Raw genomic sequence first — 27,935 nt, 5'->3', positions numbered from 1 at the left:
TATGGAGCCTCTTTAAATTCCTTTGAGAAATGCTAAAGGCATTGTTAGCCCCAAGATTTTCTTGAAAGTCAGTTAGAGCCTCTGAGTTTCAAGTCCATTAAAGCACTCACTAAGAACCACTTTAATTAGGTGGTGGGTGGAATTCCACAAGCATGTTGGATCTTTTTAGAGTCAATGCCTCCATCTAGATTTGTAAAGTACAAGAAAATGTGAATGGGAGATTATCTAGTATAAAGAGTAGCATTGCATTCTAGAAAGCATGTGTGAATGGAGATTACCTAGTATAAAGAGTAGAATTGCATTCTAGAAAGCATGTGTGAATGGTTTTATAAATGGCATGTAATGTATTTTGATGCTTGCTTTGACACATGTAAATGTTAGTTTAATGATGTATAACTCTTTAACATTATATATTGTGTCTACATGAACTTGTCTTTTGACTTTAATAGATTATGGGACCTTTAGGGGTGGTAAGTATACTCTCAACACATGATTATGGGACCTTTAGGGGGGGTAAGTGTACTCTCAGCACATGATTTTATTTGCAAGTTGTGTTTTGTGTTGTAATTACAATACGCTACCCAATCCAATCGACACCCACCACCCACGTGTGTGGAGGGGTGCATGGGCTCATCCACACCCTTTTGCCTCTTCTATCAACCCATGATCTCTGTGTGGAGAAGGGATTTGGAGAAAAAAAAAGCTAGAGAAGAGAGAAAAGTGGCCAACCACATTGAAGACAAACCCCCTTGATGTAGCCTTTTTTAAGTTGGGATGGATGAGCTATATCAAGGATGAGACGTGAACCTTTCTATGGGCATGGCATAAATCCTTAAAGCCATACACTAGCTAATGGTAGGCTACCCAATCCACTCGACACCCACCACCCACGTGTGTGGAGGTGTGCATGGGCTCACCCAACACCGTTCATCTCTTCTATCAATGCATGATGTTTGTGTGGATTAGGCATTTGGAGAAAAAGACATCTAGACAAGAGATAAAAGTAACCAACCACATTGAAGACAAACCCCATTGGTGTAGCCTTTTTAAATGCCATTGTTGAAGCTAGCCTTTTCATGAAGACTTGCCTTCATAAGGTTGCTTAGGACCTTTCCTCAAACTTCCATCCATTTGTGAGAGCTAGTTTTCGATGAGCAAGCTCTTGAGTTACCAAATTTTCTAGCCCAAAACTTCATATCTAATGTTTTCATTCAGTTTTGTATTTCAAAAATTGGTGGACTAGTTTGACATCCTCATGCTTTTACTTGAGTGACTTCTTGGATGATAAAAACATCTCAAGGGGAGGGGGTTGGCCCATTGTAGCCATAGTGTGGTGCCAACATAGTTTCTTATTTGTTATTATGCTCAAATGATATTAAATATTGTTTGTTTAATTGTGGATAAGCAAACTTAATATAAGTGGCTTCAAGATACGTGGGCAAAGTGAAGAGGAAGAAGATGAAGAGACCTCTCAAATAGATGAAACCCCAACATGACATACTTGCTAACCACGTAACCATTACACTAGTGTCACCAGGCATCCATTGTGTATCTTACCGACCACACATCATACACACATGCCCCTAGTGTGAGTATGGCAGCCCAATACTACACATCACTAGGCCTTTTGGCCTATATCAATTACCCATGAAGTTCACAATCTCATAAGTGGTGATATGTGATCGTACGTCTCCATTGGATTCCCACATACCATTGATGTGTCGCATGCTTTACTAGAATGTCCCACACTTTCCCAGTGTGTACTTGTCAAGGTCATAACATTATCTCTCCCCCTTTTAGAAATCATTGTTTTCATGACAAACTCTCAAGGACCAATGTCACAACTAGAAATCCTGAAGAGTGCAATATCACAATCGCCCTCCTCTTCGTTCCAAAATCAAATACAATCCCTAATAAACTTGATCTCCTACATAGATAATTAGTTCATTTTCAATCATTTCCATGTCTCCAGGGTTTTTCTTTAAGCCTCTAAGTCTTTTATTTTCTTTTAGCACTTAGAACAAACGACATATGCATCCCATACATACTATGCATGTCTACTACACCTTTCCCACTTATTTTGCTCCAGACTATCACAAGTCCGATTCATGCTCACTCGATAGCAGTACTTTGTGTCATTGCCACTTACAGTTCTTCACACACTTCAGACATACTTCTCAACCTTTAACTTCAACTTGCACCTCTTCTCCCTCAAAGAAATGAAGTGTGCACTAACTTGGCTATCCATCAAACTATAACCAAGATCATACTCTAGAGCACACCAAGTCCTTTACTTTAAACAATCAAAGGTGTCTTGAAGAATCACCTTGTGTGAACTCATTCATCTTTTAACTAAGTCTTACTGACCTTACATAGATAGGTCTTCTTGACCACAAGTGTAGATCACAATCGACTATCGTGAAAATCTCGCGTCACTAACTCCCTCGGATCCTCTGAGTCTAGAATGCAAATCTTGCCATTCCTCATAAACATAGCGTGCATCCTGGTTCATCACATGGATTATATGACAAACATTGCTCACTTTAGCTTACACATGGCTTCTTTTGAGCATCAGAGACGCACCTCCCCACCATTATTGATATGATATGTGAGCCTCCAACTACACATTAGCTCCAACAATTCTACACGTGGATTGATGGTTCTTGAACTTCAACTCGCGATTTCGATCCATTCGCTCCTTAATCATCATAAGCGTAGATACTACGACCTTTAGCGTCTTGGTCATACCTCAAACAAATGTACCAATGTCTGCAACAATGCACTACCAAACGACTATAAATGATTGCATTCTATATCCCTTTTAACAAAGGTTGGTATATACCTGTCTTTAATCATTGTTGGTGTATATATCTTGTTCACTTTCCTGACAAAATCATGAACATCCCTTGGGCCATCAATTGGATCCAAAGTTACATCCTTTTCATTCCAAACCCTGTCATTCTAGACTGCATAATTCCAGTCATTCTAGACTCTCATGATTATATCTCATTCGCATGACAAACATGCTTAAATATCATTGTTTTTTATTCACATTCTCATGCCAAATGAGATTATGAATACATGAACCGATTAGGCTTAATAGTCGATTTACACTTTCAAGGAATCCGGTATACATTTGTTTCCAATTTGTCAAAGGCCCAACACACAATCAACATTACATGTGTCGTGGATATATTGTAATTGCACAGTATAAGACGCTACAGATTGATCAAGTACAGGACAAGGATAGTTATCGCTTATTGACATTGATATAGTAGCTTGGGCTAAGATCGATTAAAAAGCTACCTACTTAATGTCACCTGCATTTTTATAGAATTCAGCTAGAGGCCTTCAAGATAGTGAACTTCTTTACTATGATTGAGATCCTCAACAAATATAGCTCGGACTCTTCTGATTTCAACTATCAAATTACTCTTCAATATAAGGCAATCTTAGTCACAAACCATGCACATTGCGTACAGAAGTAGGATCCTAATGGGTCTATGTTCTTGCCACCTGTTTCATCGCGCCATGCACTTTGCATGATGATACAGGCATGGGCTCACACTCAATTGAAACCCCTTTCAGGCAGTGGTCCTTGTGGTCAAGTGCATCTAATTCCATTTCTAATTAGGTAGTTATGTTTCTTTTTATAAGATGCCTTTTGGTGTAATTAAAATGGTAAGAGTTGATCAATGAAAGTAGTATAAGAAAATTATCACACCGTGATATAGTGTTTAATATCTCTAGGGTATCAGGTGCACCCGAGGAAAAGAGTAAAAAGGGTTCCTTATTCAAAAACGCTAGAATGGGACTCAGATTGTTCTCCTCGTTAATTCAAGTCTCAAACCAACCTATATACACGGTTTTAATGGACATAGTACAGACATTGTAATGGTCCACCTTTAATAAAACTACATCATGGTGGAAGATTTAATATTTACTTCTCAAAGGCTCGTGTACAAGTTGCCAGTTCCCTAGAGGATGATTGAGAGTCCTTTACAACAACAAATACTAATAAAAATTTCCAAGTTATTTCCCAAACTTAACAAAAACCAAAGTGCATTCTTGACTCCATGAAACACTCGCAAAAACTTAAGTCTCCGACTCCATCATGCATAGTATAGACTATGTGCTATGACATTGCCTCTCACGTCATCACCACCCAAAAGTAGATGCAGGTTCGTTCATGCATAAAGATAGGCCACTGTAGTAGACAAACCTTCATAATAAACCATTTCTATTCTTTAGAGGTGTAAGGGGAAACTCAGCCGTGATGAAGGCTAGCCCTAAAGAGAACACACACACACACACACACTGGCAATTGCACTGCTTTTATAACAATATAGAATACGATATACATCTGGACGAAAGAGCCCTGTATATGCACTCTTTGAAGGATAGATTTGAGTAATACATTAATGTATGTGTATTCTTACACGTTGCCTTGCCAAGCCACATAGACTTACAAAGTCCAAAAGTACCTCTCGCTCTTAGCAGCACTCAACTCAAGATTGAAGGTACCTACCCCATGGTCGGTGCTTGTCCTTGTAACTTTGCACTGAGTGTAGCTTCCATTGTTCGCAGGCTTCTTGCGATCTCAGAGAAGGTTGGCCTTTCAGCTGGGTCAGCTGACCAGCATATTTCCATCAGTGACTTCCATTCAGCATCGCACCGTCTTGGAACTGGCGGGCGTAATGTGTTGTTGACTATGCCTCCTATTATTAAAGGAAAAATAAATAAGAGTGTCTTAGAAAAAGTTTGATGGGCAACTGTCCACTTCCACAAACACCTGACCAACCCTCACTTGCAAATGCAGCCCGATGTTCAAGTCATTAGGGGAAGGAATGATGTGAATAATTTAGGCATGAAGCACTAGTGCATTACCAATAATAGCCCCATAATGCATATTAGCATAAGGCTCCTCCCCTGTGAGAAGCTCCCACAACACAATGCCAAATGAAAAAACATCAACCTGAAAGAAAAAACCAAGTGTAGCATTAGCATTGCATTTACGATATAGAAACTTGAATACAGCGGCCCCAGCACATTTTCATTATCAGCGTCACCTTTTCAGAAACCAAGCTGCTGCTACCATTCAATAGCTCTGGTGCCATCCATGGGAGAGTCCCTCTTACGCCACCGGAAACCATGGTCTGCTGCTTTACTTTTGACAAACCCAGATCACCAACCTGCAACAGGGAAAAAAAAAACTCATTACAAACAACACCTGAAACTCTTGAGAAATTGAGAAAAAAACTTTTTATACAAGCCTATTGGACAAGCACTTAATCAACAGTGTAAATTTCTGAAGATTATGGCTAGGTGAGCTAATTTTGTCCACACCCCCCCCCCCTCCAAAGCAGCAAAGGAGTAGCAAGATCCCGATTGTTGTCAGCCAGCATTCTCCTGTAAACAGAGGTTCTAAGAAGGCCTGGATTGGTTTTCTTTGCATTTTCAGCATTTGTACATAGAACTTGTGCTCTCAATAAAGCAGTAGTCTAGGTCTTTGTTGTGCCTTTAATTTTTTCTCTTTCCATCCTTCCAACACCATCATCGCTTAGCACCTTTCTGACGTTGAAGTTGCTATGACTGACTCTTCTGTTGCTGCTAAATCTCTGTTTAATTTATTTGCACTAGAAGCAGATACGCCTTACCTTTGGTGTGAGAACCTGGGCCATATTTAGCCTTGTTTTCATCCAGAGTATCAAGGTGGTTCCAAAAGTGCAAATAGGGTATTCTATAAACTGCGAGCTCATTGCTGACCTCGACCAGTGGGATTCGTTGACGCTCTTTAGTTGGAAACAAAAACCACTTTGCTCTCTTTTATTTTCTTCCAAGAGCTCCTCAGTATTTCTCTTTTTCTAGCCATTTTTCAAGTTGGTTTCCCGATAAGGGTCATCCCTTCTGTCAAGACACCACTTTATTATTGGGGCAAATTTTTCTTTGGCATCCTAGCTTCAGCTTGGAACTATTTTTAACTTATACCTCTTACTAGAGCTACGGAGGAACGGTTGGCTACCATAGGCCATGACTTAAATGGTAACATCTCTCACATTGAAAGGAGGACCAACCAGCCCAGTTGGCTGACCAGTTGGCTGCCCTCTCCACGGAGCTAATGTCATCCTTCGGAAGAACTCAGGCTTCAAAAGAACTCTACCAGGAGGATGAGCAAAAGGATGTTGCGCAGCATATCAAGCATTAGGATCACGGCACCAAACTATGAGCAAGATAAATATTCCAAGCAGTGTTTTTGGTCTCGGAAGCTGCTCACAGAGTCACCATTCCAGCCAACATGAGCAAAAACACTCCCACTCTCGCATCACACCTGCAATCGTCATTCCAAGAAGCAACATTCTCCCTATCAGGATCCTTCTTTCTCTTTCAGTTCTTCAAGATCTTCCTTTTCCAATTCCCATTTCTCAGGCACCTCCTATTCTGGCTGCCATATGAAACCCCAAGCGAACTCAGCCTTAAAAATGCCAAACCACCCAATTTTCGAGGGAAGGTGGTTTGTAAGACAATCAACAATTGAGCTCTGGTTAAAATCAGGTTTGAGAGCCCTGATCTAGAAAGGGATAATAGAAGCTATGTGTGAATGCGGTTCATGCAAAACATAGATTAACACAAGTCCTAAAGATCCTTCGATTAGTTGAAAAAAATGTCTGCATGAACACAACCACACTCCGAGAAGGTCAAGATACAACACAAAAGGGGGGGGGGGGGGGTGCACTCCCTCCATGGCTGGCTGCTCTCGGAGGGAGACTACATTGGATAAAAAAGAAGGGGTGCCTCTCTAGGTGCCAAAACAAAAAATACCACTGTCCTCACCGGCAGAAAGGAATCCCGAGGAGAGACTGTGACGACGAGCACCAACTAGACAATGAAGGCTCCAAAGGTGGATTCAAATGCCTATAGGGGAAAAGGTTGCGGACTCTACTTGAGTCCTCTCACCTCATGAGGTGTTTGGAGCTGGTTTGGGTAGTAGTAGTGCAATCCGTCCTAACTAGAGACGCTCCAGACCAGAGCGAATGCACGTCTCCAAGTAGGACTGCTCGGCATCGACCCGACTCTACTTGAGTCCTCTCAACTCATGAGGTGTTTGGAGCTGGTTTGGGCAGGAGTAGTGCAATCCGTCTTAACTAGAGATGCTCTAGATCAGAGCGAATGCACATCTCCAAGTAGGACTGCTTGGCACTGACCCAATTCCGGGAGTTTCAAGATGGTGGCCCTCGCATTGAAGGTATCGGAAGGTACTCTTCTCTGCAGCAAGACTGATGTGGAAGAAGACAAAGAGGTGAGGCAGCCGGGCCTCCACATCCAAATAGGTGTCTCGATTGCTATAGCTCGAGCAGTCAATCTCCAGCCTCGCTGCTGACCAAGTCTGGCTGATAATGCCCATGAGGCAAAGTTCGCCAGCATATTGGGAGAAGCCGATGATCTGATCCTGAATAGTGGCAGCCAACGACATACTATCCAAATCTCTATTGGGGACCTGTCATGTGCATCCCGCAATTGGATGCCATGGACGTACAATATAGGACAAGTGCAAGGCCGTGAGGCCCGACACCAAGCATTTTTGTGAGCCCTTGTCTAGGGATGAGTTGCCAATGTATCGCCTAGGGGTGTTCAAAGTCATGCACATCCCACACACGTCAGTGTTGTGCCTGTCGCAACCAAGGTCTTCAATGACCTCACGCAGGCCCTCGCTGAAGCCTCATGGGACCTGGTTACTACAAGGCCAGTAACCATGCTATTGGCATTGTTTTGCAGCAAGACGGGCATCCCATTACATACATGAATTGCAAAGTAAACCAGGCTAAACGAAACTACTCAGTTTATGACAGTCACATGAAAACCCGTTTTGTCCGTCCAAAACACAATGGCCGAAACGAACAAAACGAAACACTATCAACCGAAACGACATTTCACCCAAATTTTTCTTTTTTTTATTTTTGATTTTTAGAAAAAACTTATTCTTCTCCTCTTCTTCTCCCACAGTTTCTCTTCCTCTCCATCTCAAATGTCATAAAAAAACCCGTGAAGACGAAATGATAAAATAGACGAAACAATGAAATAGATGAAATGTCTCTTGTGACTATGTGTAATAGTCCCTAAATTTGACTTCTTGGACAATTTCACCTAATTTCACACACAATCGTTGAAATTTCTTATAAATATTACAAAAGCTCTTCAATTTCTCACTTTCCGCAATTTATAAATCCCAATTTCATACTTTCGACCTTAATGGTCGATACACCATCTCGTGGTCAATTTCACCTAATTTTACACCCAATTGTTGAAACTTCCTTCAAGTCTTCGACTAGCTCTTCAATTTCTCAATCGCAATTTCATACTACAACCTCAATTGCACCTGATTTCAAACTCAATCGTTGAATTTCCTACTTCCCCCAATTTATAAATCCCAATTTCATACCTTCAAGCTTCAACCTCCATCACATTTAATTTCACACCCCATTGTTAAAGTCCTACGTTTTCTTTGATTTCTCACTTTTCCCCAATTTGATTTGACAAGTCACTTTGAAACCTCTCTATTTCATCCATAGAGACGAGACGAAACGTAACATGTCAAAAACAACAACATGGACGAAACGTTTCTTGTGACAATGGTTTATGAAGAAGATCTCCTACATGAGATTCAATCCCTAAACTTTGGAAACATTTTCTTTATGGGCGTGAATTCATTGTTTGCACATATCATCATGCAGTCAAAGGACTCTGACCATGCCAAGTGCACAACAAAATTTTCAACAATTTGGCAGCATGACCGAGTATATTCCGGGCATACTCAACCTAGTTGTGAGTGGTCATAGCTGAAAAGGGTTACTTCACTCATTTCCACAAAGCATCCCTCTTTTACACCTTGAGGGGCATGGTCTTCGCAACATGCAGCACAAGTACGCGGATTCAAGAGAATTCGATACTATGTGGGTCCGGGTACTAGAAGCCACGGAACCATGTCTTCTTACGGGCACACGATGGTTGGCTCTTCTACAAAGGCCGATGGTGTGTACTAAAGTCACATAGAACACCACACGTCTCCACAACATGCACAATGCCATGGCCTAGGGCTGCAGCATGAACTATACATTGGAGAACCTCAAGCAACATTTTATTGACTAGAAATGCAGAGGGATGTGTTTATATTGTCCAGTCTACCAGAAGGTAAAAGTATCCCATGGTGTCCCAATTAAGAACCCTTGACCTTCGCACAGTCCAAAGAATGCCATTCGAGCTAATGATATAACCAAGGTAATGCACCTTAGTCAACAAGAACTCCGAATTTTTTCTTGTTTATGTAAATTTCATTGTCTTCTAAAAGTTAAAGAACTTTCTCAATATCCTTTCCATGATGTTCCTCAGTGGGCTGATGTTACATCCCAAACTAGCTAGGGTTGGTTAACTCAAGTTGGACGTGGGGCTAAGCCCTAGGTTAGAGTTTAGTAGAGTGTGGGCTTGAATGGCAACGCTCGGTCAAAGGTGCTAGCATGGATAAGGTGTGAATTCACTGAATTGATCTCAAGTCAAGATAGCATGGATAAGGAGTGAATTCTCTGAATTGATCTCAAGTCAAGATAATAACCTATGGGCTAGGTATGGCAAGTTGGCAACTTACTAATAAAGTAAGAGCCATAATAGCAGGTTATAGTATTAGCAGGTCCCTTGTTATATAAGTGACCTTAGAGGTCATTAGTAGAACATGGAGGTAGCCATGCAGCAGGGAGAGGCCTATCCCGGTATGCAGGACCTCTAGGACCTCTACGCCACAGTATGCTGCAAGCAGGCAAGCGGTCTAGTGGTATGGGACACCAGGACATGGTTGTCCTGGCTTGGCTTGATAAAGTTGCACAATGTGGAAGCAAAACATAGGTGAGAGGGATTGAGGGGGAGAGAGAGAGAGAGAGAGAGATATCAGACAAGATCACCTTTGTATTATAACATGAGGTTTACAACAGATGTGTCAGGACATATGCCTTGTGGATGGATGAATAAAAGGAGAGGAGAGGAGGGCATGAAACTGGTCGACTGGCATCATGAACCTTGCCGACTGGCTAAATCAGCCACGACTAACATAAATCTATATATAGCATGAGAATAAAATTCCTAGTTCCCATTCAACACATGAGATGCACATATTCTAACACCCCCTCTACAGTGCATGGTGTGCACATGTTTGAAGAAGAAAAGCTGATGAAGATGCAACCATGGACACTCCATCACTGCAGATACTGATACTAGATACACTGCAGAAGATGCCCTTGCCCACATGGCTCCTCAAAACACAATGCCACCTTGAACAACAAAGAAATCTGCTTGGCTCCGAAGTCCCACACCAGTGTGTAGTGAATTCCAAGTATAAAATCATGAGCCTGCGGACACACCGTGCCCATTATCCCCCAACAACGAATTGTGAACACATCATGTCCCAAAACCTCAAACAATGGACTTGAAATGCATCTCGTCCATAGTCCCTACTACACCAAGCAATGAACTTGGAACACAATCAATCCATAGCTATCAAAGTCTCTACTACACCAAGCAATGAGCTTGGAACACATTCAGTCCATAGCTACCAAAGTTGGCTTTGCTGCCAAATTTATTTATTTTTCATGCTTGGAACTCCGACAGACGGTTCCCATGCACCAATATTAGGAGTTGGTGACAACCCCCTCTCCCACCCACAAGCCTTCTCTGGCTAGAAGCACGTGGGGGGAAACTATCTGTATAACTAGAGAAGCTGATCATCCAAGTCCTCCCTGGCTGTAACAGCCTTGGGAGCACTAGAAGTATCACTAGAAGAATCTGAGTCACTGTCCTGGTCCTTGTCCTTGCCCTTCTTCTTTGAGGAAGACTTGTCTTTGACTTTGGCTGTGTCCTTCTTGGACCGACAATCCTTAGACAAATGACCTTTCTTCCCACACGAGTAGAGCACCGACTCCGAACTTTCTTCTACACAAAAGCAAATGCCTGATCAAAACCACTAGACAATTTTAACTTACCCTGTGAGACAAGGACAGACTCTTCTTCCAAGAGAAGGAAGCTGAGGTCATCAAAATCAAGTTGACTTGTGACCTCACACCTCAAAGACCGAGAAACCACATCGTACTCTAGAGGAAGATTCGTGAGGATAAGTTCAACCAACTTGTTTACTGCCATTTTTTGTGTATGAATCCACACCTTCATTTGCAAAATTTATTTGCTTTTTCTATTCCATGTTTAAATGAATGCTTTAATATGTAAAGCTTCTTTTTATAATATTTGTTATGAGGCCTTTTATGTGTTCAATTTATAACTTGTAAGTCTTGACCGAGCGTCGAGACTTGAGTTACCAGTAGTGACACATCTCTGACAGCTTTATCCCAAGGGAGAGAGAAGATATAGTACCCGACATGACCTTGACATGACAACCTCTTGCCTCAATACAACCTAAGCTTAAAGACCTGAACAGCCAAGGGAGGCGAGCTAGTGGGAAAGCCTAGTCCCAAGTAGCTCAAGTTTCATATTTGCTAGGTCATGGGCAGTTCTCGATTGCTTGTGGGGCAAACCCAAACCCAAACCCGTGGAGCTGAGATCGTGTGCACCTTGTTACCAAGCTTACGCTGGGGTTGCAGTGATTTTTGTTTGTGGTCATGTAGGTCATGTTGTTATCCATTCCAAGATTTATATGATTGACACGCTGGCAAGATAGCCCAGCACTCACCTTGAGGTTTGACGATGATGTCCAAAAAGGGATTTAGTTGTATCAAGGCCCAATCTTTGGAGGGGACTTGGCCGTCTCTCTTTTGATTGTCAACTTAACAGGGATTCTTACAAGAGGTTTGCCTTGGTGGTATGGGACACCAAGGCTAACTGCATGTAAGATCTCTTGATATGCCTAAATCTCTTGGCTGGGACATCTTTTTCTTTTATAAATAGCTAGCCTCATGAAGCGTTGTGGTGCTAGTTCTCACCTGTATTCAACATCTAGATAGTGGAATTTCTCGGGTGTCGTTAGCATGGTATTCACCAGGGTGGAGTAATCCCCCGGTATATTCGATCAAGGTAGTTGAGACCCTCGATCACTTGGATTCATTACGCAACCTCTCATTAGGCCGATTTGTATTATGTGTAGCAAGCCTTCATAAGGGTTGCGGCACGAGTACTTAGCTTATCCTCAAGAAAACAACAAATTCATGCGTAAAACCTTGAGAAAATCTAAAAATAAACAAGTGAGAGAGTAGAGAGAGAAGACACCACACTAAGGGTCGGAATAGTCTTGGGCCAACCCCTCCCCCCCCTCCGAGTTATATATTAGATAAAACCCCTTGAAGGAGTCTTGAGTACAATTTCTTAGAGCTAGAGAGCTCTCTTATCTTTTTAAATGTCTCAACAATGAGAGAATAGCTGAATTTATAGTTTCTGGCCAAAAGCACTTTAAAACTCACGTAGAGCCCAAAAAGCATCTTATTTAGCTCTTCTCTTTTTAGTGTTTAAAAAGCTTTTAATCTTTTGCTTTCCAAAAGCTAGTCCCATCATTCCAAGCCTTTAAGGTGGCCCTACAATGCTATCCTACCACATGGTAGTGCCACATCGGCATCACCATGCCACACTTTTTTCCAAAACCTTTTTTTTTTGGGAGAGTTGTGTTGCGTTGCATTTTTGCATATCAGCACCTTTATTTTGATGCTTTGGTGACATCCCCTCAACTTATTAAAAATTTGTCCTCCAATGATAGGTCTAGCTTTGTCTTAGCTTTTCCTTGCTTTTTCTTGTTGTGGGCATAGCTCTTTTCTCTTTGGCTCTTAAGATATGGTTCTTCATGCGGAATGTCCTCCTCTTCTCTTGCACTTGGCTTCGGGAAGCTTCTTGCCCTCACGGTTTTCACCCCTCACATAAAGTGACATTGGGTTGCCCTCTCTAGCAAATACTCCCACCCCTTGCACCTCTAGAGTCACCCTCAAGCAAGAGTTTCCGAGCATGATTCTCTTCCTGTCAAGATCAACATGCACCCGAGTCAGAAGACACAAACACGTACACATGCTCGTATTTGGGTTTAACTAAGCGTCCCCAACCCTTGGCACACATACACAGATATACTCACAAGCATAAATCAAATAAACAAATGAATGCACAAACAATTCCTTGGTTTTGACACCAATTCTTAATGAATTCATGCTTTCCACTACCTCTTGTACTCCCACAATCCCCTTAATCTTGTGTTGATTATCGTCTCTCTTCCTCTTCTCCCCACTATTGTGTGGCTGCATCTAGACATTAGGTAACAGTGTGGTATCAGAGCTGGTTTTGCTCCAGCCAACCGACCTCCACGCACAACCGCCGCCGCCGTCTAAGAGCCAGGCACCGCCCATCCCCAGAGCCAGCCGCTGCCGTCTCAGAGCCAAGTGCCGCCTATCTTCGCCGCTGCATGCCACCATCTCAAAACCACCCACTGCCAGCGATTTGGGTGGCAATACTATGCAGCCAACCGCTACCACTAGTGGTCACCCCCGAGCCGCCAACCTCAACAACGCTTCTTCCCAGCAAGCCGCCGCCGCCCAGCTCCTGTCGTCGCCCCTGTGCCTAGCACCTGCACACCCACCGTTGTGCCTCCTCTGCCCGGCTCCTGCCGCCACCTGCGCCCAGTTTCACCACCTCAACTGGTGGTGCACCTAGTTCTGCCGCCTACGCCCAACGCCACCTCCTTATCTGCTTGCATGCGTCACCGCCGCCCTGCTTAGCTCCACCTCGGTGCACCGCTCAGCCAAGACCTACTTGGCCACTCTACTTTGGAGCCAAAGTGAGGAGAAAAGGGGAGATACAAATCACCTCACACAAGCATTTTGTTCACAGAGGTACATAGATTTAGGGCTTTCTTTTCCATAGATTTTTTTGTCCAATTCAAGGCCTATGTGTTGCATATTTGGGGATTCTTGTTCGTAAGGGGAGGTTTTCTAAAGTGGAAGCATCCACAGGCACTCTTGTTCTTGTGCACTGCTCCTGCAGTCTTGTGTTTACTCATTCAAGTATACACCCTATTTTCGGTATACTTCAACGATCGCACCCTCAATCTCGTCATATCCCGATGCCTTGTGTACACACTCCCGTAACTCTCTTTTTCTCGTATTTTCCCAAGACCTCACATCAAGGGGGGCTTTTCTATTCCTACTTCTCTCTCCAACTTTGGGAAATCTCGTACTACTGTGAGGAGGACGCAAAGAGCTGCTTCCACTGAGCTTTCTGGATTCGGTGCCTTCATGACAACCGAAGATCAACTTGATGGTCCCAACTACTCGTTATGGAGTTTCATGCTCAAGAATCTCTTAATTGCCAAGGAGCTATCGGAGATTGTCACACGGCAAGAGCCTCGTCCTATTGCACCAATTCCCGCACCTCGACATCAAGGGCGACTCGGACTGTGGCACAAGTTGTGTCAAGCATTACATCACCACCTCTTGGACCCACTATGCCCGTGATGCTCAAGCAATGGCCATGATTGCTCTTTCAGTCAAGCGCTCGATTGTACCTCACATCCAATCCAACAGCTCTACAAGGGCTGCTTGGGTGGTCCTCGAAACCATGTTCCAGTCCCGTAATGAAGCACGAGTCATGTACTTGATGCAGGAGCTGGACGAGTCGACCATGAACGAAGGTGATTCCATTTCAGATCATCTTACCAGGCTAACAGACTTTAAAGAACAACTGTTGAATATAGATGAGGTAGTTGATAACAAGAAATTATCTTGTACTCCCACAATTCCCTTAATCTTGTGTCTAAGGTCACCTATATAACAAGGGACTTGCTAATAACATGCTATCATGGCTCTTATCTTGGGTTTGCTTTCCATTTTTTGCTTTTTCTTCAAGCAATGGGAAGCCCTCACCACCAAGAAGAAAACCAAGCCACCAAAAGTGGAAAGCAAACCCAAGAAGACCCAAGAACTCAGATGGTCACAGAAACTATGACCAATTTGGACACTTCTCCAAGATTCCGACTTGATGAGAATCTTTGAGCAACCAACAAAGGAGGATGCGGCTGAAAGGAGATCTCCAAGAAACTATGGCCAATTTGGACACTATTCTCCAAGATTCCGACTTGATGAGAATCTTTGAGCAATCAACAAAGGAGGTGTTAGCTAATGCCAATTTGGACACTATTCTCCAAGATTCCGACTTGATGAGAATCTTTGAGCAATCAACAAAGGAGGTGTTAGCTAATGTCTAGATGCAGCCACACAATAGTAGGGAGAAGAGGAAGAGAGATGATAATCAGCAAGATGATCAGGGTCATTAGTAGCACAAGAAGGTAGCCACGCGGCAGGGAGAGTCCTATCCCGACGTGCAGGACCTCTAGGCCACAGTATGCTGCAGGCAGGCAAGCAGTCTAGTGGTATGGGACACCATGACGTGGTTGTGGAGGCTCGGCTGAGTCCTGACTCATGGCAGTTTGGACCTCGGGCTTGGTGGGTGGCTGCTCCGTTCTATGGCTGGGTGGTGAGCTGCTAGCCACAATCCTTAGCGGTCATGGATCAGTCAATCTGACGCACGCTTTGAGTTACCCTTACAGGGTGGTTGTATGGGGACGTATGTTCTTATTTGTCTCCTTTGTTGGTTTTATGGATTAATCGCAGGTTATGCAGCCCAGGGGGCTTTACAGCTGAGAACACCAAAATGTCATCAAGGAATATGAAGCATAATGGCCGTTCCAAGATGTAAAGATTGCATCATCATTCTATGGATGGTGCATAAATCATAAAAGGCAGGACCACATACTCGTAGTGAGCCTATTCCATTTGAAGCATCGTCTTGGGGATGTTCCCCTCAAAGACTCGAACAACCTGATGGTATCTACTTAGCACAACTACACATCCCAAATCGAGTATGGATTTCAGTACCACCCTACCCCAAAGTTGCATTAAGAGGAACACTCGTTGCCTCACTATTGCGGCTCATTTAACAAGTTTGATAACTTGAATCTATGCAAAGTCAATGTCTCAGCAGAGAAAACGGCTAAATTGTTTATCAAATTTTAATGTTCTTAAGTGTTATGTGCATGATCAGCAGTCAAAAGGGAAGAGTTTTTGTCTTTGCTCCAGACAACTTTGAATGACCCTTACTCTTCGGCTTTCAGAAGGACTCCATCTGAGGCATCTTCAAGCCATCAGTTTTCATCCTTCACTACATGGTGATGGGAGAAACAGAGTTAGGTCATGTGGGAGACATACACAGAGAAGCAAGGGAGAGAGAGAGAGAGAGAGTTGTGGGGATAAGTCAACTCATGAGGCATGAGTGTGTGACTCCCCTATCACACATGTATATTGCACTAGTACACATAGTGCACTTAGTACATTAAAAGTACTAAGTGTACTATGTACTATAACTTATGGGCTTGTACACACTATAAGGGTGGGCATAACGCCTTTACCCCAACAACCTCCCACTTAAAGGCAAAGTGCCCTTAAGTAAAGGAAAAGAAAAAATCAGCATGTACATGATAATATACAAGGCCATATCAAGGCTGAAACTGGCCTCATCCAATGCCCATCAAGTGTCTGCAATGAGCAAACCGCTCCGGAGGCAAACTCTTTGTCAACAGATCAGCCGGGTTGTCATCCGTATGAATCTTAACAAGCTGAATTTGCTTGTTCTCTATCACCTCTCTGATGAAGTGATACTTCACATCCACATGCTTCGTCTTTGCATGAAAAACAGGGTTCTTTGCCAACTGAATGGCACTCTGACTGTCACAATGCAACAATGGAATATCCCCTGTATAGCCCAAATCAACCACTAACCGAGATAGCCATAATGCCTCCTTGCAAGCCTCTGTGGCTGCAATATACTCGGCCTCTGTAGTAGATAAGGCTGTGCACTTCTGCATCCCGGATATCCATGACACAGCACCTCCTGTGAATGTAAATACATAACCGGTAGTAGACTTCCGGTTATCTGGATGACCGGCATAATCCGAATCCGTGTAACCATGCACTAATGCATCCTGTTTGCCAAAGCAAATGCACAAATCCTGTGTGCCCTTCAGGTATCTCATGACACCTTTCACTGCTTCCCAATGCTTCTTGCCAGGGTTGGCCATGTATCTAGAAACCATTCCCACTGCAAATGCAATGTCCGGCCTAGTAGCAACCATGGCATACATGAGACTGCCACAAGCTGAAGCATACGGAATCTTGGCCATATCAGCCCTGTCTCTATTTGACTGTGGGCTGTCCATAGCACTGAGTTTCACATATGGAGGCAAAGGAGTACTAGTCTTCTTCCCCCCGTCCATATTGAACCTCTGCAAGACTTTGCCAATGTATTCCTTCTGAGACAAATACAACACATGCTGATTTCTGTCCCGAAGTATCCGCATACCCAAGATGTGATTTGCATCACCCAAATCCTTCATATCAAAGGTTTCATGCAGCCTCTTTTTCAATGCATCCATCTCTTTACGAGATTTCCCGGCAATCAACATATCATCAACATACAAAATGAGAATCAATAGACTGCCATCCAAAGCTTTCTTGGTGTACAAGCAGTGATCTATGTCACTTCTCCTGAATTTCTGAGATTTCATGAATGTATCAAATTTATGATACCATTCTCTTGGTGCCTGTTTGAGCCCATAAAGACTCTTATTCAGCTTGCATACAAGCTTCTCCTTTCCACTCACTGCATAACCCTCTGGCTGCTGCATATATATCTCCTCATGGAGATCACCGTGAAGAAAAGCAGTCTTCACATCCATCTGAATCAAGTCCAGATCATCATGCGCAACCAAAGCCAACACAGCTCTAAGTGTGGTCATTTTGACCACTGGAGAGAAGATCTCATCAAAGTCCACACCATATTCCTGCTTGAAGCCTTTAGCCACTAACCTGGCTTTGTATCTTGGCTTTGCATCTGGTGCAACTTTGAGCCTGTATACCCACTTGCATGGCAAAACCTTCTTGCCTGCAGGCAAATGCACCAACTTCCAAGTTCCATTTTTGTGCAGAGAATCCATCTCTAACTTCATGGCACGCCCCCATAGAGCTTTGTCTGCCCTCTGTAAAGCCTCTTTATAACATGAGGGCTCCCCACAGTCAGTAAGCATCAAATAGTCAACCCCTGGAACAAACCTGTCAGGGACTCTGGAGGGTCTAGTGGACCTCCGTACCCAATGACCATCATTTGCAGGTTGCTGTCCAGCCTGCATATCACCCATTGGTGGCTCCTGTTCCATGCCATAAGGCTGAAATATCATGCCCGGTATCTCCTCCAACTGTGGTATATCCATAGGGATATCTTCTGCCATATCTGGCTGTCCATTTGGACCATTTTCAGCACCATTTAAGGGCTGGTTTTGCTGCTGTAATGGCTGATTTACAGCCCTTTGTTGTTGTCCATGATGTCCATCATCATCAAAGATGACTCTGGCAGGCTCCTGTTGCCTTGCAGGCTCCTTATACATGCATGTTTCATCAAAAATGACATCATTGCTGCGTATGATCTTTCTATTCATGGGATCCCAAAGTCTATACCCCATTTCACCTCTGTCACCATATCCTAGGAATATGCATTTGTGAGACTTAGGATCAAGTTTGGTGCGCATTTCCCTGCGTATGTGCACGTACGCAACGCAACCAAACACTCTCAAGTGCTTGTATGACGGAGGCTTCCCTGTCCATAATTCCTCTGGCACTTTCCCACCAAGCCTCGTGTTAGGTGACCTGTTTATAAGGTGAACGGCTGTCATAACAGCTTCAGCCCAAAAACCATGAGGTAATGCAGCATGTGACAACATAGAACGGACCTTCTCCTGTATGGTCCTGTTCATCCTCTCTGCTGTCCCGTTTTGTGGAGGATCATAAGGAGTAGAGAGCTCCCTCTTGATGCCTTTAACATCACAGAAGTCCTGAAACTGTTTGGACATATACTCTCCACCATTGTCGGAACGCAAAGCCTTCAGTGTTTTGCCAGTTTGATTCTCAACAAGAGCAACAAACTTCTCAAACACTGAGAAAGTATCACTCTTCAAACGAAGAGGATAGACCCACACCTTGCGTGTGGCATCATCAATAAAAGACACAAAATATTTTGCCCCTCCCAAAGAAAGCTGAGGCATCTCACATACATCTGTATGCACAAGCTCTAACTGAGCATCTTTCTGTCCAAGAGCTTTCTTGTGGGGGCACTGTAGTTGCCTACCATATATACAATGCTCACAAAACTGAAAACTTGAAAACTTTAGAGAAGGCAAGTAACCCAAACAAGACAATTGCTCCATTCCCTTGACACTCATGTGTCCCAACCGGCTATGCCACATAGAGATTTCCGGCAGCTTGGTTGCATTTACATTAGCATGGTGACAAACACCTGCATGCATAAAGTAAAGAGTGTCCACCTTAGAGCCTCTGGCAACAACCAGTGAGCCCTTACTAATTTTCCACTTTCCACTACCAAATGTGGTAACATAATCAGCATCATCAAGCTGTCCAGTAGAAAGCAGATTCTTTTTGATCTCAGGCACATGCCTGACATCATGGAGCATAAGCTGTGAGCCATCTGAAAATACAAGCCTTACATCACCTCTGCCAAGAATCTTGCATGCATGGTTATCACCCAAATAAACCACTCCTTCATTGCCAGCAGTATACCTGACAAACAAGTCTCTGCAACCTGTGACATGAAAGGAGGCACCTGAATCAATGATCCATGAGTGCATACCATGACCACCTGTAAGAAGTGAATGGGCATCAAGTGAAGAAGTAAATAGGACCTCATCCTCACTGCCACCTGCATGTGACACATTGATTTCTTCAATCTTGACTCCACTTTTGCCCTTTGGCTTTACATCTTTGGCTTCATCTTTCTCTTTGTCTTTGCCTTTTCCCTTTTCCTTTTGATCATTTTTCCATTTGTAGCATTGCTTTTTAATGTGTCCCTTCTTGCCACAATAATGGCATTCCAAATCCTTTTTGGAGCGAGACTTGCTCCTTCCCCTTTCTTGGCTTTTCCCCCTTTGCTGGGATCTCCCACGTGCATTCATTGCATTGGACTTTCCAACAGAGTTGTTTTTTCTGTTCATCTCTTCTTGAAGAAAAGCACCCTCAACATCTGCATACGACAGCATAGCATTCGAATTGCTAGTGGCTGTCCTGAATGTGTCCCAACTCTCTGGCAAAGTGCATAACAAAAAAGTGGCTTTGAACTCATCGTCCATTGCCAACTTTTGATTTATAACTTGGCTGACAATACCATTAAACTCATTGAGATGGGCTGTCATAGACGCCCCTTCCTTCATCTGAAGACCTATGAGTTTCTTCAACCAATACACTTTGCTTGAGGCACTTTGTTGGGCATACAAGTCCTGCAATCTCTGCCACATTCCCCAAGCTGTCTTCTCTTCACGAATGCTGAAAAGTAATGAGTCTGACACAGACAACATGATAGTAGATCTTGCCAGCTCATCCATATCTTCCCACTCTTCAGCAGTAAGAGAAGCGGGCATTACACCCCTTTCTTTGATAGGCTTGTGCTGCTTTTTCTGGAGCAACACATTGTAGCACTGGGTTTGCCAAATATCATAATTATGCTAAAATTCAAGCTTCTTGATGTGAAGCAATGAAGAGCTCTCACCTGTGGTTGCCATAGCAAAATGCAACCTGTAAATGCCTGACTCCCTGCAAAATGTGCAAACACTGCACCAAAAGCACACAAAGTGCTCACAGTTTTTCTCCCAAAGTTTATCTCCCACTGTGGAAGCAAGAATGCAACTTTTCTCCCACTTTTTGTGATGAAATCACCAAAATCTGGTTGCTGCAGATTTTGGACAGCACCTTAAATGTGCTCTTTTGCCCTTCCAAAGTACTGTACAGCAGTACCAAGTGCTCACCAATGATGTACCAAACCTGTCCCGGCAAGTACAGCAGCTGAAATTGAACCTTTTGGTCACTCAAAACAGTGTACAGCCATGCCAAAACTTGCACAAAGCTGTGCCAAATCTGTACCAGCAGGTACAATAGCAATAATTGCTCTCCTGGCTGTCCAAATGAGTGAAAATCAGACTTTAACAGTCCCGAACACTGCATACAACAGTTCCGAACAGAAATTGGGCAAAAGCCCCTTGACTGCAAGCTGATTTCTGAGGATTCAAGGCATAAATGTCTTGCCTGCTGCTTTGCCAAGCTCAACAAGCATACAAACTTGAAAAGCCCCTTGATTTGAGATCAATTTCTGATCATGCATGGTACATTGACGCACATGAAGGCATCCAGAGTGTTCACGATGCTTCCCCCTGGCCACATATACTTCAAATACATGAAAGCCCTTTGATTTACAGGCACATTGAGTGCTTGTAAGGCATCAACACATTTTCCACAGCATCAAATGCGATTGCCTGCATGCAAATCAACCAAATCGGCACAAAAGCCCCTTGATTTGCACTGCAATTTGCTGCAATTTTGCCCAAATGTGCGATTTTTCACATCATACAGCATGTATGAGTGCTTAATTGCACAATTACATCAAAAGCCCCAAATTTCGACATCCAATTTCCTGCAAATTGATCCTGATTGTGACCAATGTCCTGCAAATTGATCCTGATTGTGACCAATGTCACCCAATTTTGCCAATTTTGCTCAAAAATTGAGCAATTGGGCACCTGTACCTGCTCAATTGTTGATTGTACTTGCTCAATTGCAAATCCCCAAAAAAAATTGAGAAAAATACCTTGTAATTTTCTGATTTTTCTTCAATTTGCAGGCTGTTGCAGGAAAAGAGTGCAGAAAGGGGGACTCCTCAGGCGCTGCTGTATAGATGATGCTGCTGCTGATGCTCCTGCAGTTGTTGTTGAGTGGCGCAACCATGTGGGAAGCCTTGTGATGACAGAGAACTTCGATCTTTTGATGCCCTTCTGGAAAAGCCACCAGGAGACTGCAGAGGTGCCGGGAAAGAGCAACGATGCGACCAATTGAAGGAGGGGGAAGAAAGGTCAAGGGCGAAGGGCCTAAGGAGGGGGCTACACTTCCGGCGAATAGTCTACGCGCAGCTCCCCGCGTTTGCCTCACGGAAGGGCGACGAGATGGATTGAATTGGAACGGAGCCTTCGCTCGCCTGCCTCCCCTTCGCACTACGAGTGCTCGCGCCAGGGACACATAACGCCGCCTATGTTTCGAATAGCTCCAGTTGTGTGGCGCCGGTGCTAGCTTCGCCTTCGCTCGTTGCCTCAGCCACGCTTGATTGTTTTACGCCGTCAAACGCCTGTAGCCGTCTTCGCCTGATAGCTCTACGCTATCTTCTCCACCTTCGCCTGGGAGAACTGAGGGCAGCTATGGTACCCGCAATGGTACCTCTGGCTTGGGCTATGGCACAGCTGCTGCTGCTCTCTCAACCCACCTGCCTGCGACTGGTCACACAGTCGACCAGTAACCAGCACTGCACAAAGGCGACCAGAGACAAATTCTGATGCAGCACGCAGATCCGTACAGCAGCACACGCCTGTTCTCTGCAGCGACAAAACCCTAGAAAAAAAAAGAACCTGCTCTGATACCAGTTGATGGGAGAAACAGAGTTAGGTCATGTGGGAGACATACACAGAGAAGCAAGGGAGAGAGAGAGAGAGAGTTGTGGGGATAAGTCAACTCATGAGGCATGAGTGTGTGACTCCCCTATCACACATGTATATTGCACTAGTACACATAGTGCACTTAGTACATTAAAAGTACTAAGTGTACTATGTACTATAACTTATGGGCTTGTACACACTATAAGGGTGGGCATAACGCCTTTACCCCAACACATGGCAGAACTTATCAACAGCTTTTGAAGTTAGTAATAAGGAATATAAGTGAGACGATGGCCAATTACAAGCACCAAGCAAATCAGCATCCAAGGGATGTGATATACAATGTTGGTGATCATGTGTGTCTCACAACCACAAAGTAGAGACTGAAGCAAGTTCAGTTCGCTTGCCCTTTTCCTATTGAAAAGGCGATCAAGGGCAGTTGGAGTCACCAAAGTGCTTGACAATGCATAACCATTTTCATGTATCTCTACTCTGAGAGCCATTCTTACTGGAGATGATAAGAGAACACAATCCCCAACATCTCACTTTTCTTACAGACACCTAGTACCAGGTCAGTTAAAGCTTATGTGTACCATAAATGTCACGTCCTATAAGCAATACATTGTACAATGCAAAGGAGCAAAAAAAGCCCATGAACAAATGGGGACACATGGATAGAAAGTCAACTACAAATTACGATTGACAAGAGCAATTAATGGGTCAGAAACCTGCAAGAAAAAGCTCATATATGGGCAGCAAAATGTGAATAGCCAACGCACTATGTAAAGCCACCACTACAAAGAAATAGACAACAAATAAACATGATAACAATGGAAGGAAAAATTTGTAACCTCAAAAAGAAGAACAAGCTGGAAAAGGAATGCCTCAAATCAAACAACCTTACAGATAGGCCGTTGTAAATCCCTTAAATTTACAAGAAGATTTTCGCATTTTATATCAAAGTGGACCACATTTTTCCCGTGCAAGTACTCCATTCCAAAAGCTGCATCCATGGCTATAAGCAACCGCTTGCGACGATCTAATGCCCTGCAAAAAATTCAAGAAAAACGTATTTATGACTTAAATTTTAAAAATTACAGTAAAACCCTCCATCCTCTATCTAAGATGCACTGTACCTGTCTTTCTTTTGTAGAGCCTGCTTCAATGATCCATTAACCATATATTCTGTTACAGTTGCCAAGGTTCCACCTGGTCCATCAGGTACAACACCATAAAACGCCACAACATTTGGGTGATGCAATTGTCCAAGAATGTATGCTTCTCGCCAAAAGTCAGCAATCTGCATGGGCAATGGCATGCCAAGGCAAATTGCAGTTAATATTCAGCATTCAATGTTATCATAGTTTTTTTTTTTTTACTGCACTCATTATGGCTAGGTTGAGAGAGGTGTACCAAGCGTTCCCGCTCAGATGGTCTTCCTGTGAAAACACTTGATTTGATTCTCTTGATGGCCACATCAGTCCCTCGCCACTTTCCATGGTAAACAGTGCCAAATGTGCCAGAGCCCAACTCCCGAAGCTCTTCCAGATCACAATATCGTATTGTCTGTGGATCAGCCCAAGTTTAAGTTACAATTGTAATCACACATATCATAGACCACTCACAGGCAACTTCAAATATGTCTACTCACCTGTAAGCCACGAGCTATGGCCTCTGCCTCAGCAATAGCTGCAGTATTCGAGGGCCTATCAGCAGCAGACTCGAATGCATCTACTTCTTCAATCTCTAATTTTGAATCCTGCAGTAAAGTATCAAGATGTACCATAGCATATCATTAGTGGAACACAAAGCTCAGCATGATTTGATTTCAGAGTTTCTTACCTCAATTGTCACTTCTTTTTCCAGTGTGAGGCTCAACTGCATCTCTTCTGGGTCCTCCTTCTGGTTAACATGCTGCGCCACTGAGTGTTGTTCGTGCTCAGACTGTAGAGTTGTGCTCCAAGCTTCAATCAGTGATGTTGAAGCTGGAAAAGGAGTAGGGCGCAATGCTTCTGCTGCTGTTGTTGCTCTATTCTCTTCATCTCTATTAATAATTTCTTCAATGAGCTCTGTTTCTCCATCAACTGCACTAGAATAAGCTGCACTTTCCTGATATACAGTTTGTTCTTTCAAAGATTTTAAATCCTGAAGCAAACCAAGACTTGTGTCTCCAGAATTTGTGTTGATTGAAAGTTCTGACATTCCAAGTGCTGCAAGTGACAGCTCCACTCCTTTAGCACTGAGATCATCATCTTCCTGATGCAGCTCCCCTAAAGAGCCCAATGATCTTGAGATTGAATTACCTGCTGTTGAGGTCTCTGCTGGGAAGCAGTCTCTCAATCGACCTGATGGCAATACATCTGAAACCTTGTGGCCCATGGCACTAGGAGGTATCCCCTCATGATTTTGAGTCCTCGGGGTTCCAACCGGCTGCTTAGCTGTGATACCTGAAGCATTTGTCAGATTGCTTTGAAAGCTATGCGGGTCCAGCAGTTCTTCCTGTGAGCAGTTTCTTGGGCTTGAAAATGGAAAGAATGCCAAATCTGGAGCAAGCCATGGGGCTTGACTTGTGAGCCCGTAGTCATAGTCATGCAAGGCTCCTGCTGATCCGTCTACTTCGTTCATCATACTAGGAGGAGAAATGTTGGTAGAGCAGGTTTGGAAAACAGAATCAGAGGGTTCCTGCAAAAAAGGTTGGGATGCAAACCATGGGACTCCACCTGTGTCTCCACCATCATGATTGTATAAGGTCCTTGTGTAGTCCAGTTGTGAAAAAGCTGCAGGGGGGGGCATAGACACCTCATGTAACTGTGAAAATGGAACTGGTTTTTCTGCAATTTCTATCTGCCCTATGGGGGAAGATGATGGTGCAGAACTGGTGGGAAAGGCCAAAGAAGAAGCTCCTGGTGGAAGTTGATGAATCTCACCTCGGGCAAACTGTTCGGCATGCAAGGAATCAGAGACCAGGTGCCCACCAGCCAGTGTTCCATCTTGAGTGAATGCAGTTACAGGATTATAAAAAGGCAGCCTTTCCATATGTTGCTGCTCCTGCAGGTGTTGGAATTCCTGGGGAGGCTGCCTAAATTCACCATTCGAACAAGGCTGCAAGCCCCCCATTCCAACAAGTTTGCTAAATTCCCGGTCTGTTTGCAGCTGCTTTTGTAGCAAAGCCCCAGGGGACAAGGGAAGATCTCCATGGATTTCATGATTTGACTTCTTGACTTCACCTGCAGCTTCAATGCCATGAAGCTGCTCAAACATATCAGGAATTCTTCTGGGTGGCAGAAGGACATTCATGGCTGTTGCATGTAATGTGTTGCCTAGCGCTCCCCTTTGCCCTACGACATCCGCAATGTGTCGGTGCTCAGCTCCGTTCAATATATCCTCTCCATTTCCATGTAATATCGATTCTACGTTTGATTGCATTTGTGAGCTGGGAGCCCATCGATGACTGGAATATTGATGATAAAGATCAGGTTGAGAGGAGGCAGAAGAGCTAGCTGACTCACCAGACTCCAGGTCACGGAAATCATCTACACCTACTCCAGCACCATGAGAGCTATTAACGTTGGTATGTTGATTTGATGCAAACTCAGGTAGAGCTGTATGTTGTTTTGTGAAAACGGCAGGAGGAGGGGTGATAGGACTTGACACATCATTTGTTGTAGGATGATTCAAGACAGGGAAATTTCCAGAGGGCAAGAAATTTTCCAGAGGAAAAACCTGAGGCTGAAGGTTTTCCGACAGGGGATACACCCTTTCTTGCATTTGAGGAGTATTCCAACCATAGGCATGAAGTGCGTCTATGTTCCTAGAGGAATCTGCAGGTACCATGTCATCGTTCTTTCTAAAACAAACCTCAACTTGCACTGCATTCACTGCATCAACGTATCGTTGCTCTGAGATTTTGGGGTCAGCAATGTCACTAAGATCAATGGCATCAGGATCCAAGGAAGAGAAAACAAACACTCTAAGCCTGGACGATCCTTCTGTGGCATCCAGCCGGTCACACTCCTCCATCATGTTTTCCAAATCTTCCTCTGAAGAAACTGAAACAAGGGCGTCCAGATCTTCGTCTGGCAGCTGATACTTAAAAGCAAGGTCAGGCCCATAGATCTCTGTCAATTTGAGCAGAAGATCAGCAAACTGGATGTGCCTAGGGACTGAAATCATGCGAGTTTCTCCACCAACATAGCGGAGCTTCCTGTCTGAAGGTCTGGGCAAAATTTTCCCTCCATGACTGCACATGAGTTTGACTCTGGTGTCTCTAACATGTTTAAGAGCTCCAAAGCTTGGATGATTCTGAGCCTGTCAGTAAGTTCTGCCACTGGTTAAGCTCATGCTAACCTTCCACCCACTTATCTAAGCAACCTTTCACGCTCTATCTGAAATGCTGGCAGAAAGAAATGCAACTGCAACACCTGTTGATAAAACATGGAAAAAACCTACCTTTGCACTCGCATTACTTTCGATGGAGATGTCGGAGAGGGTTCTTGCAGCGGATCTGCCATCTTCCTCCTGCGCTAAGGAGGCGATCTCCATTGGATCAACCTCTGTAAACACAGCAGCTAATATTAGTCGAAGTATGGTTAGGGCTACTGATGTACCTAAAACAGGGTTTCTGATCCATATGATACGTTTCTAATGCACAGGATAAAAGCTCTAGTGTATTTGATACAGGTCTAGCTAGGTTCACTGATACGAGATCTTTAAGGGTTTATGCTACAGAGAAACCGGGTCTATGGCTTCTGGTGCAGGTCTAGGGTTCCTGGTGCCGAGACAACCGAGGGTAGGGTTTCTGATACAGAAAAAAACGGGCCTAGGGTTTCTAAGCTGTGGCTAATGGCTATAGTTTGCTACAACTGTGAGGACTGCTTGACCGAACAGTCTTGGACTGTTGCTGTAGAATCAGGTCATTAAGGCGTTTCACGGCGTGATGACGTCATCACCCTCGTCAGCGGCAGCGCAAGTCCAAGCTGGCCATGCCACGTCGTCTGGATGGAAAAAATCGCGCCACGTGGGTAAATCTGCGATTCTTCTTTTTTTTTTCTTTATTTTTGTCTCTATAGGTGCCCATTTTCTTTGTGTGACGTGTCTCTTCTTTTTAATTATTTAAATTAAATTTATGTATCTCATATTTTGAGATATTTTCCACCTAATGTTTAAAATTTCAACAGCCGTTAGACCTTCGCCCAAAAGAAGGCCACTATTTTGATAAAATCTCTCAACATAAATATATATATATATTTATATATTTATATATTTATATATATATATATATATATATATATTGAGGGCCAACCTAGTTTATGGCCTTCAAATTTCAGCTCTACAACGGCACACCGAAAAGGCTTGCCTTTCTTTTTAAAAACATAAGCGTAACTTA

At 43.6% G+C, this 27,935-nt stretch overlaps 1 protein-coding gene across 1 annotated transcript; it reads right to left on the bottom strand.

Moving 5' to 3' along the window:
• Window positions 1–4,318: 4,318 nt before the first annotated feature.
• Window positions 4,319–27,346, bottom strand: LOC147633998 (RAF-like serine/threonine-protein kinase 24). The gene is made up of 9 exons (XM_086805077.1): window positions 26,999–27,346; window positions 24,392–26,857; window positions 24,201–24,308; window positions 23,963–24,115; window positions 23,686–23,849; window positions 23,449–23,596; window positions 5,070–5,192; window positions 4,888–4,975; window positions 4,319–4,718 (listed from the first exon to the last, which is right to left on the bottom strand). The coding sequence occupies exons 1-9, from the start codon at window positions 27,089–27,091 to the stop codon at window positions 4,525–4,527; spliced, it is 3,537 nt and encodes a 1,178-aa protein (XP_086661203.1). The 5' UTR covers window positions 27,092–27,346; the 3' UTR covers window positions 4,319–4,524.
• Between the last annotated feature and the right edge of the window lie 589 nt (window positions 27,347–27,935).

The sequence above is a fragment of the Cibotium barometz genome, chromosome 11 (assembly GCF_041138505.1).
Source record: "Cibotium barometz isolate CiBa-2024 chromosome 11, ASM4113850v1, whole genome shotgun sequence".
Classification (NCBI taxonomy): Eukaryota; Viridiplantae; Streptophyta; class Polypodiopsida; order Cyatheales; family Cibotiaceae; genus Cibotium; species Cibotium barometz.
Note: the sequence above shows the minus strand (reverse complement) of the source record. Positions and strands in the feature narration are given on the sequence as shown.

Coding starts and splice junctions, on each gene's coding strand:
- LOC147633998 (XM_086805077.1), bottom strand. CDS start 27,091: ATGGAGATCGCCTCCTTAGCGCAGGAGGAAGATGGCAGATCCGCTGCA. Junction 23,850..23,962: donor CATCTGAGCGGGAACGCTTG/GTACACCTCTCT, acceptor TTGCCCATGCAG/ATTGCTGACTTTTGGCGAGA. Junction 4,976..5,069: donor GCAGCTTGGTTTCTGAAAAG/GTGACGCTGATA, acceptor TTTTTCTTTCAG/GTTGATGTTTTTTCATTTGG.